Source organism: Engraulis encrasicolus, chromosome 12, assembly GCF_034702125.1.
Source record: "Engraulis encrasicolus isolate BLACKSEA-1 chromosome 12, IST_EnEncr_1.0, whole genome shotgun sequence".
Lineage (NCBI taxonomy): Eukaryota > Metazoa > Chordata > Actinopteri > Clupeiformes > Engraulidae > Engraulis > Engraulis encrasicolus.
In genome coordinates, this window is record NC_085868.1 from 47,473,703 (window position 1) to 47,489,056 (window position 15,354).

The following is a 15,354-nucleotide window of genomic DNA, read 5'->3' on the forward strand; positions in this document are numbered from 1 at the left end:
TTACATTCTACTTTAAAGGGTTATCCTTCAATCAAAAAAATTATAAAGGTTTGATCCATATACATTTGGCAGTTCCTTAGATTCAGCATACCCAGGAAAATGACTGAACCTAACTTCTGCAGTACCCTCTTGCTCTGTAATGTCTGAACATGACACATTACACAACATCACACAAGTCCAGCCGTGATTTGCAGCATGTCAACACAGCTGTGAACTCTGCAATGTTCTGACAACGCACATCTGGTACTCTTGACATGGGGGTCTCACGCTCATGCTAGGCTGGAGTAATATTACAAAACAGCTTATAGCTCAATGACCTAAGGAAGAAACAATTATATTAGAATACAAAACTTACATTGTGCATGAATTACACCACAAATGGTCCATGCAGCGATCCCATATTCTGTTTCTACAACTTCAAAGTTGTTGTGATATATTCTTGTTGGGGTCTTCATATGGACACACAGCCACGTGAGGGGGGCGGGGGTGCAGAAGGGGCTGCAAATGAACTTTTGAGGCAACTGTGCAACAATTTCCTCTAAAACGTGTTGGATGTTGATTTTACCATATGTGTGTTTTTGTTTGGAAGCAGTGCAAATAGCTTTTTTATGAACCCCTGAAGACAGACCGCCTATTATAAGCTTGTTAACATAAAAATGGTAATACCCATTTCAAGGAAACAGTGAGGTTACTTACTGGTAAGCATCATGCTTAGGATATGAGAAGTTAGAGGCAAGGCAAGGTGTGAAAATGCAGAAAGCTGATTGGTTCCCAAATCTGAAATGTCCCATCCCACCCACACTCACAACCCCAAATTCTGATTGGCCATTGCTTTTTGTAAATCATATATGATTGACACTTACACAATAAGCTTGCTAGATACAGTATTTCCTGACAACTTGTTGTGACAAAGTCGAGATTTCCTACATTAGTTACGTACATTTGAGAGTAATTCACTCCTGACGACTTTTTCTTGAGGGTTAAGCCCAGATTGAGCCTACGAGGCAGAGTGATTAACTGCAATATCCAAGCTGACCCTTTGACCTGCAAACCCCACTCTGCATTAGTGTCTGAACTTGGCGGAGTTTTGCTCTCCTCTCCTACTTACGAGAATGTGTAATATATGTAACAGACAAATACGGTCCTCCTGCAGCAAACTATTGTTGAGCCAACTTAATGCCCAACATAAATGAGAATTCAAATATAAAAAGAAGAACTTTCTGGACTTCTTGTCATTGATATCAGTGGTTTTTCGTCTGAAATCTTACTGAGTAATGTCAAACACCATTCCAAACCACACGTCTCAATGCTTATGCCAGCAAATCTTGTGAACTTCTCAGAAATGGCCAGGAAGTTACTTTTACTTTTGCTTCACATATTTGGAGTGTCTTCATATTTATACTCACTGTTGCGCAACTAACTACCCCACCCCCACCCACACCGCCCCTCTTTCATTTCCCTTACAGATCTTCCCATCTCCACTACACCAGTGTCTGCCTACTACCACGGCTGCATAGAGCTCTCTGTGAACGGAGAACAGCTGGACTTTGACAACGCCGTCAGTAAGCACAACAGCATCAAGTCCCACTCCTGCCCACCTGTCTCCACCTGACCCAGCCATGGCCAACCGTGAAGAACGCAACACAGTGGTCACAGGCAGGTTTCTGTGACACAGTTGACACATGAATTTGCTGACAGAAAGAAAAGCAATAATGTTGAGAAAAACAAGAGGAAGAATGAGAGTTTTTTTCTGGGATGAATGATGTTGCATGCACACACACACACACACACACACACACACACACACACACACACACACACACACACACACACACACACACACACACACACACACACACACACAAAACAAGCACAAAATACATGATGTCCTTGAGGCAATGGCATGTTGTGACGTTTACAGATAAGCAAACAGAGACACAAACACCCACACACGTACACAATCACACATGCACAAACACAAAAACACACACACACACACACACACACACACACACACACACACACACACACACACACACACACACACACACACACACACACACACACACACACACACACACACACACACACAAACTTTCATTGGACAATTCTCCCTCAGAATAGAAAAGTCATGTTCCATTATTGAATGAATACTGTTCAGATATTTCCCCCTGAAAATGTACTATTAAAGACACAACATGTTACGACTGAGAGGTGATAAAAGAGGTGTGAAAACTCCAGCTATTGAGTGATTGAGTGTGAGTTTATCATGTCATATTAAGCAAAACACAACCAATTCTCGCCTGATATCGACCCTGATATGGTAATGTAGTTCAAGATGACACATGGCTTGCAGGTTTAACCATTGTTGTGTCGATATGGGCTGCTTTGTTGAGACGAGCTACCAATAGGCTTTTGACATACGGTAGCCTAAAACCAAACCCTCCTTAACCCCTAGGGACGGTAGAGCAGTGTGTTTTAACGGCTGGGTAGCTGTTCTGGATGGGTAGCTTATATCGACACAATACCATCCTTAATGTTTAAACTAGAGATGCACCGCATCCAAGATCCGGTTCCGGATCCGGCAGGATAATAGGGTTTTTCACAGGATCCGGTTCCAGGATCCAGGATCCAGGATCCGGTAGCCGAGGCTTTTCAGTCAAAATAGTTTGAGCCAACGTGATAAAAAGGGCCCACGTGTGTGAGTAGGCTATGTGTTTCAACCCTTTCGTAGGATTCGGTATCCGGTTCCGGATCCGGCAGGATCTTAAGCAGTGGATCCGGTATCCGGCAGGATCCTAAAAATCAGGATCCGGTGCATCTCTTAAACACGTAAAATCTCTTCATGTAATGTAAAAGAAGGACCCCTGCTAACTAAGCATATGCCATAGTTCAAGATGCCAGATGTAGCTTGCACCTGCTCGCTAACCATTTGTAACGTTTGATCACTAAACGTGTCTGAAGAAAGGCTTTCCTCAATCCTCGCAAGGAGTTTTGAAAGTTGCTCCACAACACGTCAACTCATTGCTATTTGTTGACCCGAGATAGCCCAGTGTTAACATGTTTAGGTGAAAAGTTACAGTATTTCGTCTTCTTGATATTGCCATCTTTCAACTTGTGAATAAAAGGCTACATACCAGTAATAAAGAAATGCATGACCGATTTCTGAACAAAATTAATTGTAAATGCCATGGACCTGTCATGCCAGGCCGTGCCCTCCTAGTGACGCAACACCTTCAGCGTTGCTACTAGTCAGGTCAAGAGCAATGCAAGTACTTTCTGAGCTCAAGAAAAATCAGGAACTCCTCCCACTTTGCAAACAACCATTAGCAAACCAAGAGAAGCGGGTTCAACCATGCCATTTGGGAAATGTTAATTGTTATGCTCTTGGTCAGATCAAGTCTCAAAGAGATTTGAAAGTCAATGATAATCAGGATAGGCTACAGCTAAACCCCCAAACTGTGACTTACTACCTGAATCTAATATGCACAAGGACAGAAAATGTTGCTTTTGCTTATGGATTTTCAAAAACTCTTTGTTACTACAAAGACACTAAATGGTTAACCTAACTAAAGCCTCCTGGCTATGTTACACTAAACTACACACGAGGCCATTCCGATTTCCTCACGCATCCATTTGAGACTCGTGAAAGTCAGAATCATTCCTGAATGAATGAGCCAATAAGGATCGATGGGGTTTTCCATAGATGGGCGTCGTTACGTCTCTTCTTCCTCCTGTCATTCTCTGCTGCGTCATTCAACGTGGGGGGCTAAAGTGGCACGTCAATAAATACGAGGACAGGTTGTTAATCCAATGAAACGCAAGGATTTTTCCAAAGCAGTCTCATTCGAAAATGTGTTGGTTGTAGAGGATACCCAGATGGTATCGTGAAGACGAAAGTGAGACATACCAGCTAGCGTGAGTCAGGTTACTTAATGATAGCCTTACAGGGAAATTGTACATTCAAAGTTACCATCTTCAACATTGTCTGACATTATAAGCAATGCTAAAACTCAGTTTTGCTTGTGAAATACCATAATTATCACCACTATATTCTCTACATACCACACTACACTGATACACTGTCTTTTGTGAACCATACTAAGCATGTAAGCACTTTTGGAGTCTTAAAACAACACATAGTTTTTAAACATTGAAAGTGATATTTCCACAGTCTATTAGACAACATCCCCTGGATGGCCACATTATATTTAACACAATCAATAACAACATAGATAAAGAATAAAAAAGGACAATAATTGACAATATCTGCCAATTATGCTTCCCACCTGTATAGGAATCTTAAAGCAATTTAGAAAAACACTTTTAGTTTATTATTACAGCCTATTTTTTTTCAGCAAATGAAAAGGTGAAATTGGAAAGTGTTGTGCAATTATGCAGAGGCCGGTGCATGGGCGTTTTTTTTTTTTTGGGGGGGGGGGTCATGCATGCGTTACACAGCATTCACTGAGAGACGAGTATTCTGTACGAATGGGAAAACTACAACAGAACATCTAGCAATGTAGTCCTACAGACCACCGCAGCACATTTAATACTGTCACCACTGCTAGGGGGTAGGGGGTATCTCACGAAAGTGGTTCAGTGGCAAATCAGGTGAAGTTAATCCTGAGGTAGTTTCAACAATATTTTTGGGCCTTCTCACCTTTATGAACTAGACAGGAGAGTGAGAGAGACAGGGAGTGAGTGGGGAGAGAGGAAGGGGAAGGATTGGCAAAGGACCTCAGGTGGGAATCGCACCCGGGTCGCCGGCATAACGATATGGCGCCCATTGAGAGTAAATAGAATGGAGGCCAAAATTCTATTTCATTGTTGAAGCCAAGTTGGAGCCAAGGTTGGACCCAAAAAGACCAAAAAATGGCCAAATCCCATTCATTCCTATGAGAGACATAAAACCCTGTATCTCCCTTAAATGCCACTCCAGGGGGATCATTTTTCGCTCAACTAGTAGGTCCCCTTGCTCTCCAACTTACCAGGGTGGTGATTTTTTGTGGTGATGTTTTATTTTAGAGAGATATTAAAAGTTAAATTGACCAATGAGCATCAGAACATGGTTTGATTGACCGTTAGAAGTCTTGTTGTTGTCCAATCAGCACCTGCGTTTGGCGTTGCTAAGGTGGAATGTAAGTTGGAATGTTCCCAAATCTGGCTTCAAAGCGTTGAATGGCAAATAGCGTTGATTTGGCGTCCATTCTATTTACTGTCAATGATGGCGCCTTATCTCATTGAGCCACCGGTACCCAGTCCTCATTTTCTTAACCAGTAGACCACCTTCTATCAGTATGTTTACGACTTATCAAATTAGCCAGGTTTATCAACCATGTTCTTCGAATACTACCCTGAATATTCCAAGAACCTGTAGTTAGTAGTAAGCCAGTAGTTAACCTTGAGGTGGTGATAAACCACCTAATAGAAGAGCCTGGAGTCATTATTTGCTTAGCTAAATGACACATGTGGACCATCTACTGGCAGGTTTACCAACTCAATTTAACTTAGCCAGGTTTATCACTTAACCTTGTTTTTGGAATAGTACCCAGGTCAGATTTGCAGACTTGATTATTATTATTATACATGTTTTTGTTGCCATGTAGTCTACCAGTTACCCCACCCTAGACAATAGATTTGCTGAACGGTCTAAGAATTTAAAAAGAGACCACATTGTGACTATAAGTTCAAGTTATTGTATGTGTTGGAAATGTTGGATTTTATTGGATTGTGATGGTGTATCTGTTTATGTTGTGTTTTAATAAAAACAATGGAAAAAAGAACATTATGTATCGTGTGTGTGTGTGTGTGTGTGTGTGTGTGTGTGTGTGTGTGTGTGTGTGTGTGTGTGTGTGTGTGTGTGTGTGTGTGTGTGTGTGTGTGTGCGTGTGTGTGTGTGTGTGTGTGAGAGCGAGCGCGCTCACGTGTGTGCCTGCCTGTTTGTGTGCGACGTGCGTGCATGTGTGTGTGGTCCCAAGTCAAAGTTACAGACTTCCCTCACATAGCAAGAAGAACAGAAATCCTCCACAACCCTGAGTTGAACAAGGTGAAACAAGTTGTATCCTGTAGGGCAGCGATACTGAATGTTCTGTTCAGCCCTGGACATGTGCTAGGCTACAGGAGAGGGCATACTTTGTTTTCTGTGAGAGGTGAGGTGACAGGACTGTGGCCTACATCCCAGGGCAGAGGGGACAGCAGGCGCATGGGGAGGGAGAGGAAGTGACACAGTAGCCTATGGGGAAGGCAATGAAAATGTAACCAAAAAATATTGTGCAAAAATCTAGTGCAGTAATTTTGTGCAACTGAGGGAACTGATTTTAAGCTGCCAGAACCTGTCCATGGATCAAAATGTTTAAACTCGACAGTGATTCTGACAATTAAAAATAGGCCTATAAGTTTGCATTAAATTGGGCTTGGTCATTCCTATTGGCAAGAAAAACCACGCATTTTTTAAATGTAGCAAATGAATGTAGGCCCTATTCAATGTATCAATATTTAATGTATGGCCACGAAACAAAGTTGCCTTTGATCACTATAGCCTACATGCGCACATGCCCCCGTTTGGCAGAAGCGAGTCACTCTACGTCACTGTGATTCAACGGATTTGGTAGTGCGCGAGTCTGCATCACAGACTGCCCGCCTGGCTCTGCATCGCATTGCTTTGCAAGACTAGGGGGAACCGTCTGTCTCTCTGCAGTGGAGCTACGACAAGTTCCGTAGCAAGTTGCACAACCCCGACAAGTTCCAGCGCAGGAAAAGTGGTCGCCAGAGAGGGTCCTGCATGTTAGCTCTCAGATCTTCTTTTGTTGGACATTTGCCGTCGAATCTACTGTGTAGATCCAAATTCAGCAGTCATGGAGACAAATTAAAACCGTGTCCTTTTCCACTTATCCATGTAGCTCACTGAAGGTAGTACGTAGGTCGGTACTTGAAGATGACCAGACTGAGGTTGTTGAAGAAGTGGTCTGATTGAAAAGTGATCTGCCTAATTGCTGGAGCAACACTGGACTGAGAAAGTTTGTCAATATTAGACGCAAACATGCTGACCGTGGTGGAGTTGTTGAGCTCGTGGCTAATCTTGCTACATTTCACCTCTAGGATATCGGCACGTAAGTAAACAAACCGTCTGCTCTTTACTCGGGGAGATGCAGTCGAAAAGAATGGAACGGGAGAGAATGGAGCTTGTATTACTGCGTTCAAAGTTCTTTTCAGAGGTCGCCGCTATCTCTACAAATGTCCTTTTAATTTTGTTTGTTCCAGCAGTGGCTTGACGTTAGGCTGTTTTTTCTGAATTATACCTAGTATCAATATCTCCGGAAGAAGCAAACCAGTTCTTATGGAGACAGAGGCGAGCATACCAAGTTTTTGAGGAGACGAAACAAGGGCATTTGGAACGAGAGTGCGTCGAAGAGAGATGCAGCAAGGAGGAGGCGAGGGAAGTGTTTGAAAATGACCCCGAGACGGTGAGTAGCTCTAGCAGTGTTTTGACATGGGTTTCCCATCGGATCCATAGAGTGCATTATTGCCATAGTGTATATGGAAACGGAGTGTGTGAAAGCAAAATAATAGACACGTCACATTTCCCAATGCGATCTTGTCCGCATCTTGCCGCAATAGTGTGGTTGCAAAGATATCGCTGACGCTCGTGCGAGGGACTTTTCCCCTTAGTTCTTGCTTTGACCCTCTCCCGGATTCCACGCCTTCCATCCAGTAGCCTACATTCTGGAGGTCTTTACATTAGGGGATGCATGCTATTCGATGAACAATTGATTAGTCATTGTTCGCACCGATTGTCAACTTGGCGAAAAACCCCAGCGCATCCAAATGTCCTTGCACTGTGATTCGTGACAGTGCATCAGAGGAGTGCTGTTTGCTTCCAATATTACACTCGCTGCTCCTTTCCGGCGGTGTGTCAAAGTCACACCCTTCTTGTAGTTGGGATAAGTTCTCTCACGTTGAGATGGCATCGCAGATGGCAGCCCACTCTTGAAATGATTCACAGGCTGGGTTCAGTTGCCAGGGAGGTGATCTGTGGGATCACTGCAGGTGTTTGAGAATAGACTGACATATTTCTGAGGCAGAGGAGTAACCTGGACATTAGGTGTGAAACTGTCATATGCCCTCCTTTAGCCTACTTCTCTCACATCCTGTGGCATCACACACACACACACACACACACACACACACACACACACACACACACACACACACACACACACACACACACACACACACACACACACACACGACACGTCACACACACACACGTCACACGTCACACATGCACATCCCACCAAAAGTCTCATCCCATCAAAAGTCCCATCAAAAACCTTCAATGTATCTTTTAATGTAGCCATGATTCAGGTCATTTTGGAGTATAGTGTAGGCTACAGAATAACAGAGAAGTGTTCATTCTTCTCTGCAAGAATTGTCTTCAGGTACAGCTATCCCTTTTGAGGTACACTTTGCAGAAAAGGTTTGCATACCTCTGTTCTGGTTGTGGAGTGCGTTTGTCTATTTTGGGACATTTTGACAGTTTGTTTGCCTTCTTGTCAGGAAAAAAAATGCCGGTATGTACTGTAGTTGCACACTGACAGGAAAAGGGGGAGAGGAGAGGGATGGGAGCGAGCAGTGAGATTTAAAGGGGAAGTTGTCGAGCATAAATTTGAGTAAGGCATTAACACGAGGGTGAAAAAAGGGGTGGGGTAGCCGATGCCGGTATGTTCACTCTCTGAAGAAGCCCACTATGCGTGTAATGGTCTTGATGAGTTCAGAATTGCTTGCGTGCTCTGCCTGCGTGCGTGCATGAGTGTGTACTGTACGTGCGTGTGTGTGAGAGCTTGCGTGCAGCAGCAAACTGTCAGTGTCATGTTTGAGACGGCAGTTGAATTATTTATTTTTAAAATGTGCATGCCTCACGCTACTGCAGAACTCTGACTCTGCAGTTCCTTCCTGACTGCAGTGGGGATGGGTGGGGGGTGTGTGTGTGTGTGTGTGTGACTAGTACGGTAGTTACCGGGTAACTTTCAGGCTCTGCACCAAGGCAAGGGAGTAGGGAGTGGGCCAATCTGAGATGCAGGAAATTTACACAGTAGAGTACCGGTAGATAGCAGCAGCATCATCTTCTTCCCAAAGACCTCAAGTGACGCTGCTGCTGCTGCTGATGACCTAGATAATTATTACAAGGGAGTTGGAATAATGGGAGGTTGGGCTTTATTCTGCAGGAACTAAATCCTCATGTGTGAGATGGATGAGTATGCAGCAGTACATCACAAGTTATTAATGCATTATAAAATTGGATATATTGAATAGGGATCCGAAGGACAGTATAGTGACTCAAAGTTATTTTTGGTTTTGGTTGCTATTTTTACGGAGTGATTTTTGGCACAGGTGTCAAATCTGAGTGCTTAGGAAGGCCACAATATGGCAGAAGACGGTGTTCTTCTCAGGAGTCACTAGAAACTAGAAATCAGAAACTAAAGGAAGTCAGAGTTCATTCTATGATCAGCAGATTCAAATAGTAAACTCTATGTACTGCTTTGCATATAATGTCCTGGAGAAATGACTTGCAGTCAAGCAGCAGAAATGTTTGACTTGTAATTGGCCAGTGATTTCTAATATCACCGACCACCATTCTGATTTAGAAGCAATCTCTGTCCCACTGTGGATGGTTACAGCAAGCAGGTGAGGTATTGACGGAGGCAATACAGGTGTAAATATTTCATTAGTAGCAATTTCTGATTTGATCCACATGTTGCAGTGTGTTGTCCAAAGCTCAGAAAAGTCACTTGGCAAAAAAGTAAAAACTCTGGCATGGGTTCAGTCCTTGCCTATGCCATTCATTTGTGCCAAGGGTCAAAACAAGCACTCAAATCATAATAAATGGACAACTGGGGTGCCATTACACCTAAGTGTTTGGGGCTACAGTTCTGGGTGTTCTCAGAATAGCCCCAAATCGATAGATCCAACAGTTCTAAAACTCAATGAACCCAAGAACTAAAGCATAAAAATAGCAACTACAATTCTGAAATCAATCATGTGCCCATGATTTGGATTAGAATGTTGTATGGTGTGTGTGTGTGTGTGTGTGGTGGAGGGGTGTCTGTAGAGTATGTACAGTACAGTTCACTGAATGTGTCTCTGTGTGTGTCTGTGTGTATGTGCGTCGTCGGTTGGGGAGTTTGAGCCCAGACCCTGGGAACACGCAGCAGGTATTGCCAGACGTGGAAAGAGGTGGAAGTAGTTGACTTTATATGGAGAAGAGCAAGTGGCCGGCGAAAGTTGCAAAAGCATTTCTAGCGTTGAGGGCTAGCGAGTTAAAGTACAGCGAGAAATATATAATGAGCTATGACACGGTTCAGCGGCAGCCAATGGAATGCTTACATTTTCTAAACACGAGCTTCAGTTGGTCGCTCTCCCTGAATCGAACGTTAAAGGCTGAATCTTTCGCCGCCCCTGATCAGTGCTTTCCAAGAGGGACTGTGCAGCGTTTTAGCTATTTCAACACCTACTGTCTGTTCCTACAGTAAGACCCGAGTCTCTCAACATTCACATTTTTCTTTTTTAATGCATATTTTCTTAATTTATATTATGGTTAATAGTTTTTGGTTTTTATTTAAAAAAAAGTAAATGAAGCATACTTCACTCCACATTTTGGCTGTTTGCAGAATTCATTATTTAGTCCATGTGTTATTATAAGCTTGTTCTTAAAGCACCACAAGGTAGTTTTCATGATCTGTTGCAATCAGAGTTGTCACCACGGTAATTTGAACAACAGAGACCATTATTTCTTTCAATTGTAGAGTAATGTCTGGTTCTTATAGCCATGTAGGGCAACATAGATTATTCAGAAATGACTTTCACAATTTAAAAAAAATATTTCAAAATTGAGAAACTACCTAGTGTTGCTTTAACCTTATTTCTGTCTTACTTATGCTCTCGTCCTTTCTCTCTTTTCTAAAGCTGGCCCATCAAAAGCCTATGGTTCTGCGATTTCTCAGTTTACTAGTAGAGATGCTTCTGTTACAATTTTTTGGCTGGTTTCAATTTCAGATTGTGAAACAATGGTGTCTAACCTGTCAGTACTGATGGTTTCCGATTAATACTTAACTGTGAAGCCAATGATGGCTTTCTGTCAATTCCAAGGAAGCATTTTGTGAAATTCAAGATAAGTGGGTTTGCGATGGCTGACTCAAGGGGAATTGAGGAACTGAGTTACAGGATGAGCCCATTTTGACAAACGATTTGGAAACAGACCTGTTGAGAAAACGACTCCGAAATACACGACTCGTCGCCGATTTATGTTGTGTCGCTCCTTTTTAGTACCTTCTAGTAGGGTCATTCCACGCCAAATCAACAAGAGCCCGCGCATGTAGGTCTCAAAAAATTCTGAAAATATTACCAAGTGTACCCGTGGTACTTAAGAGAAACACTGTAAATTTATTTGAATGAAAGATGTATACTCTCCGTGTTACAGCCAATTTTACTGGGGGAGGGGGGTGCCCATTTTGTTCACACTCTTTTTTATGTCAAAGTTCACAAGCCCGTAGCTCAATAACTAAACCATGTAGGAAGTTCACATTTGGCATGCTGGTACATATATAGGAATAATTTGTTGCTAAACTGTCAGTTTTGGTCTGTATGATCCTGCATCGTCATAGCATTCCCTCAAAGATGATACAAATTGTACTGGAGTTTTTGGCTGTGCTCTGTTTAGGCCTTCAGAAGACATATTTGTGCCCAACATAGCCTCTTGATTTTTTCCCCTTGTAGAGACAAGTAGGAACACTCTCATAAAAAGCTATAAATAGAAAGGAAGCCCCATCAGTGTTTGACCAGAAGACCTCACAAGTCTGACAAATCATTTTGGGTGTCATTTTCAGAGCTCCAGAACCCCTTGTGGGATTGTCCACAGATTTTTATTTTATTTTTTTCTTCATTCTCCATGAAGTCTTCTTTTTAAAAATGCCATTGAGACTTGTCTTATGTGATGTTTTCTTTTTTAATTTCCACCCTGAACATGGGCAAAATGCAAAAAGAGAGCAACATGATTTCGATAACATTTAATGTAAATACTAAATAATCAAATGCAAATTTTGACCGGACATGATCACCCGAGAGTCCCTGTGCAGGGGTGCAGGTATCTCTTTCAATTTCAATGATTTCAGGAGCGTTCAATGTGGGAGCAAGTTCGCACACCAAAAGAGACAGTAGGTAAGGCACAAAGAGTCATGTTGTTACTTTTTTTGACCAGCAGATGGCAGCGGAAGAAACGCATAGAAAACATATTGCTCTCAATGTGCATGTTGCCCATGTTCAGGTTGGAAATTATAAAAGAAAACATCCCATAAGACAAGTCTCATTGGCATTTTTAAAAAGAAGAATTCATGGAGAATGAAGAAAAAAATAAAATAAAAATCTGTGGACAATCCCACAAGGGGTTCTGGAGCTCTGAAAATGACACCCAAAATGATTTGTCAGACTTGTGAGGTCTTCTGGTCAAACACTGATGGGATTTCCTTTCTATTTATAGCTTTATATGAGAGTGTTCCCACTTGTCTCTACAAGGGGAAAAAATCAAGAGGCTATGTTGGGCACAAATATGTCTTCTGAATGCCTAAACAGAGCACAGGCGAAAACTCCAGTACAATTTGTATCATCTTTGAGGGAATGCTATGACGATGCAGGATCATACAGACCAAAACTGACAGTTTAGCAACAAATTATTCCTATCTATGTACCAGCATGCCAAATGTGAACTTCCTACATGGTTTAGTTATTGAGCTACGGGCTTGTGAACTTTGACAAAAAAAATAGTGTGAACAAAATGGGCACCCCCCTCCCCCAGTAAAATTGGCTGTAACACGGAGAGTATACATCTTTCATTCAAATAATTTTACAGTGTTTCTCTTAAGTACCACGGGTACACTTGGTAATATTTTCAGAATTTTTTGAGACCTAAGTGCGGGGGCTCTTGTTGATTTGGCGTGGAATGACCCAGTAATCAATATCACCGGACACATATAGCAACACGGACCACTTCTTACTGGTTCAATGGTGGTTTATTATCAAACTAAAGGTTGCCTAGGTTACATCGAATGCCCTAGTGGCAGTATGCCCTCGCGTGGTAATCCTTGGTATGGTCATGCATAACAAGACCTTTTGAGAATTTTTGAACGAGTCAGGATGCAGCGTTGTAGAGGTTCACTAGAGGTTCACTAATATCAGACACCTCAAGCCAACATAATCACAGTACAGTGCACAGTAGTAAGCCGAAAATGCCAGAATGCCTTTAATGATATACCACAAGTAACCAGATGATCAATTGGTGCATCCCTACAATTTCATATTTCCAGCATGCTGGTTCAGAAAACAACCAAATCTGGTTGCAAATGTAAAATCTGGTAGTTATTATACGCACTGTAATTTGACATTAGCTGTTTGAGAGCAGATAACCCAATCGGTAAACAGCAGAGGGGATCCATGTGCATGCAGTAGGCCCTACAGCAGGGGTCCCCAACCTTTCTGAGTATGAGGGCTACCAAGGACTACCCGAGGGCTACTGAGGGCTACCCGAGGGCTACTTTTGTTCAAAATCATCTACTGATGTCTTGGCATCATTCTCAAATCACACTATTATTGAATGATAATTTGTTTATAGGTTATGAAGAATAAATAATCCCATATTTAAATCAAGAAAAGCATTAACTGTGACTAAAATCTGGTAGTCGTCATTGTTTATTAACATCCTTGGTGGGCACCTCAGAAGGTCTTGGAGGGCTACCTGGTGCCCGCGGGCACCACGTTGGTGACACCTGCCCTACAGGTATCATGTTTTAATATGGCCATGATCATAATCTGTGTGCACTGCAGCCAACATACTGTTAGTAATGTGCCTAATGTTGGTAACATTGAAATCAGCATATGTATTGTACTGCGGTCTAAATCTAGCTTACTTCTCTCATTAGTGAGCGAACAGTGCCAACGCTTGGTGAATTCTGTCTGCCTCGCACACAGCCAACATGGAAGGATCAAAAAGCTACTCTGCTTAGACTAGGTGTGTACAGCAATGATTTGCTGCTACCGCTGTGCAGCTAAACAAGCATGAATCAAAAATATGTTGACCCCCTTGCCACTCATCAGCATGTGGTGAACCCTTAGCTGCCTATAGAGAAAAAAATAGCATTCTGGGAAAAACAATGATCACTATAGGCGCCTTCGCAGCACCACTGCTTGGCCCCTAATTATCCCCCTGGTGTTGTATGTAAATATTCAGACATGTATAATTTCAAATCACTGTTGCACCAATGAAGGTGAGATCGTATACATGAATGTATGACTGCATGCGCTTATACTTTTTCCATATACGATTTTCTCGTATGATATGTGGCTCTGTCCACATATAACATATAGTATTGTATATGACTTTGTTCCAGCTGCACAACATGACCTTCAGTTTATGCTGGCTGTGAATGAACCATCTAAATATATCCAGACTGGATATAGGGTAACGGGTGTCTTTGAAACTGAAGAGTCATGCCACTAAAAAATATGTAGTTTATTGCTGAACTGTTGCATCATACGTATAACTGCATTGGAAACGATTTAGTCGTTTTTTTAAATGCAGCGCTGTTGACTTCCATCTGTGCATTTGTGTTACTGTAAATCTTGGCAGTGATGTGAACCGTTTGTGTCATGTTATGGAGATGAATGAATGTGCATTAAAAGTTAATCTGCAGGCCCATTGACCCTCATGGACCACTTTGCTAACTTGACTGCACTGCAGATAGAGAGTCAGCGCACACACAGTCCAGTCCACCACACGCCCACACTCTCACTCTGTGTGAATGGATGTGAGCATCATTAGTGAGGGAGGCAGCTTCTCTTTCTTTTTCATTCATTCCTGTTTCTTCCTCTTCTTTTTTTTCCCCCAGGAGTACTTTTACCCCAAGTACATGGGTGAGTCATCCTGCAGTCTTTAACTCTCATCATTTCTTTGATGTTTTTTAGTCTCACAACACCTTTTTAAGTTAGGTGTATGCTTTTAACATCCACAGTATGGTATAGTAATATAGTATGGTAGTATGTTATGCATACTAGTATGTCTATGTAGTCAATGCTATTTGTAATTAACATTTTGCTTTTTGCTTTTGTCCAGCATGTGTGGAGAAATTTGGGGATGGAGAAGCAAAGAAGCAAGACCTTATTACCTGCGTCCACAGTAAGTCTACCTGACACCAGTGTCTCTCTCTTTCTATCTCTCTCTCGCTCACTCTCTCTCTCTCTCTCTCTCTGTTAAGTCTATAAATAGGTTTTGATGCCTCCTCAATTGCACCGGACTGATTCAGCAGG

General features: G+C 42.3%; 2 protein-coding genes across 2 annotated transcripts in view; both read left to right on the top strand.

The window, feature by feature from the left end:
* Positions 1-2,240, top strand: part of pros1 (protein S) — a 28,443-nt gene extending 26,203 nt beyond the window's left edge. The window contains exon 14 of the mRNA XM_063212310.1: positions 1,467-2,240. Within this exon, the coding sequence (XP_063068380.1) occupies positions 1,467-1,612 (146 nt within the window). The 3' untranslated portion in view covers positions 1,613-2,240. The remainder of the gene's footprint in view (positions 1-1,466) is intronic.
* A 4,387-nt stretch (positions 2,241-6,627) lies between these two features.
* Positions 6,628-15,354, top strand: part of gas6 (growth arrest-specific 6) — a 36,845-nt gene continuing 28,118 nt past the window's right edge. The window contains exons 1-4 of the mRNA XM_063212311.1: positions 6,628-7,112; positions 7,306-7,466; positions 14,937-14,961; positions 15,161-15,223. Coding sequence (XP_063068381.1) covers positions 7,043-7,112; positions 7,306-7,466; positions 14,937-14,961; positions 15,161-15,223 — 319 coding nt within the window. The 5' untranslated portion in view covers positions 6,628-7,042. The remainder of the gene's footprint in view (positions 7,113-7,305; positions 7,467-14,936; positions 14,962-15,160; positions 15,224-15,354) is intronic.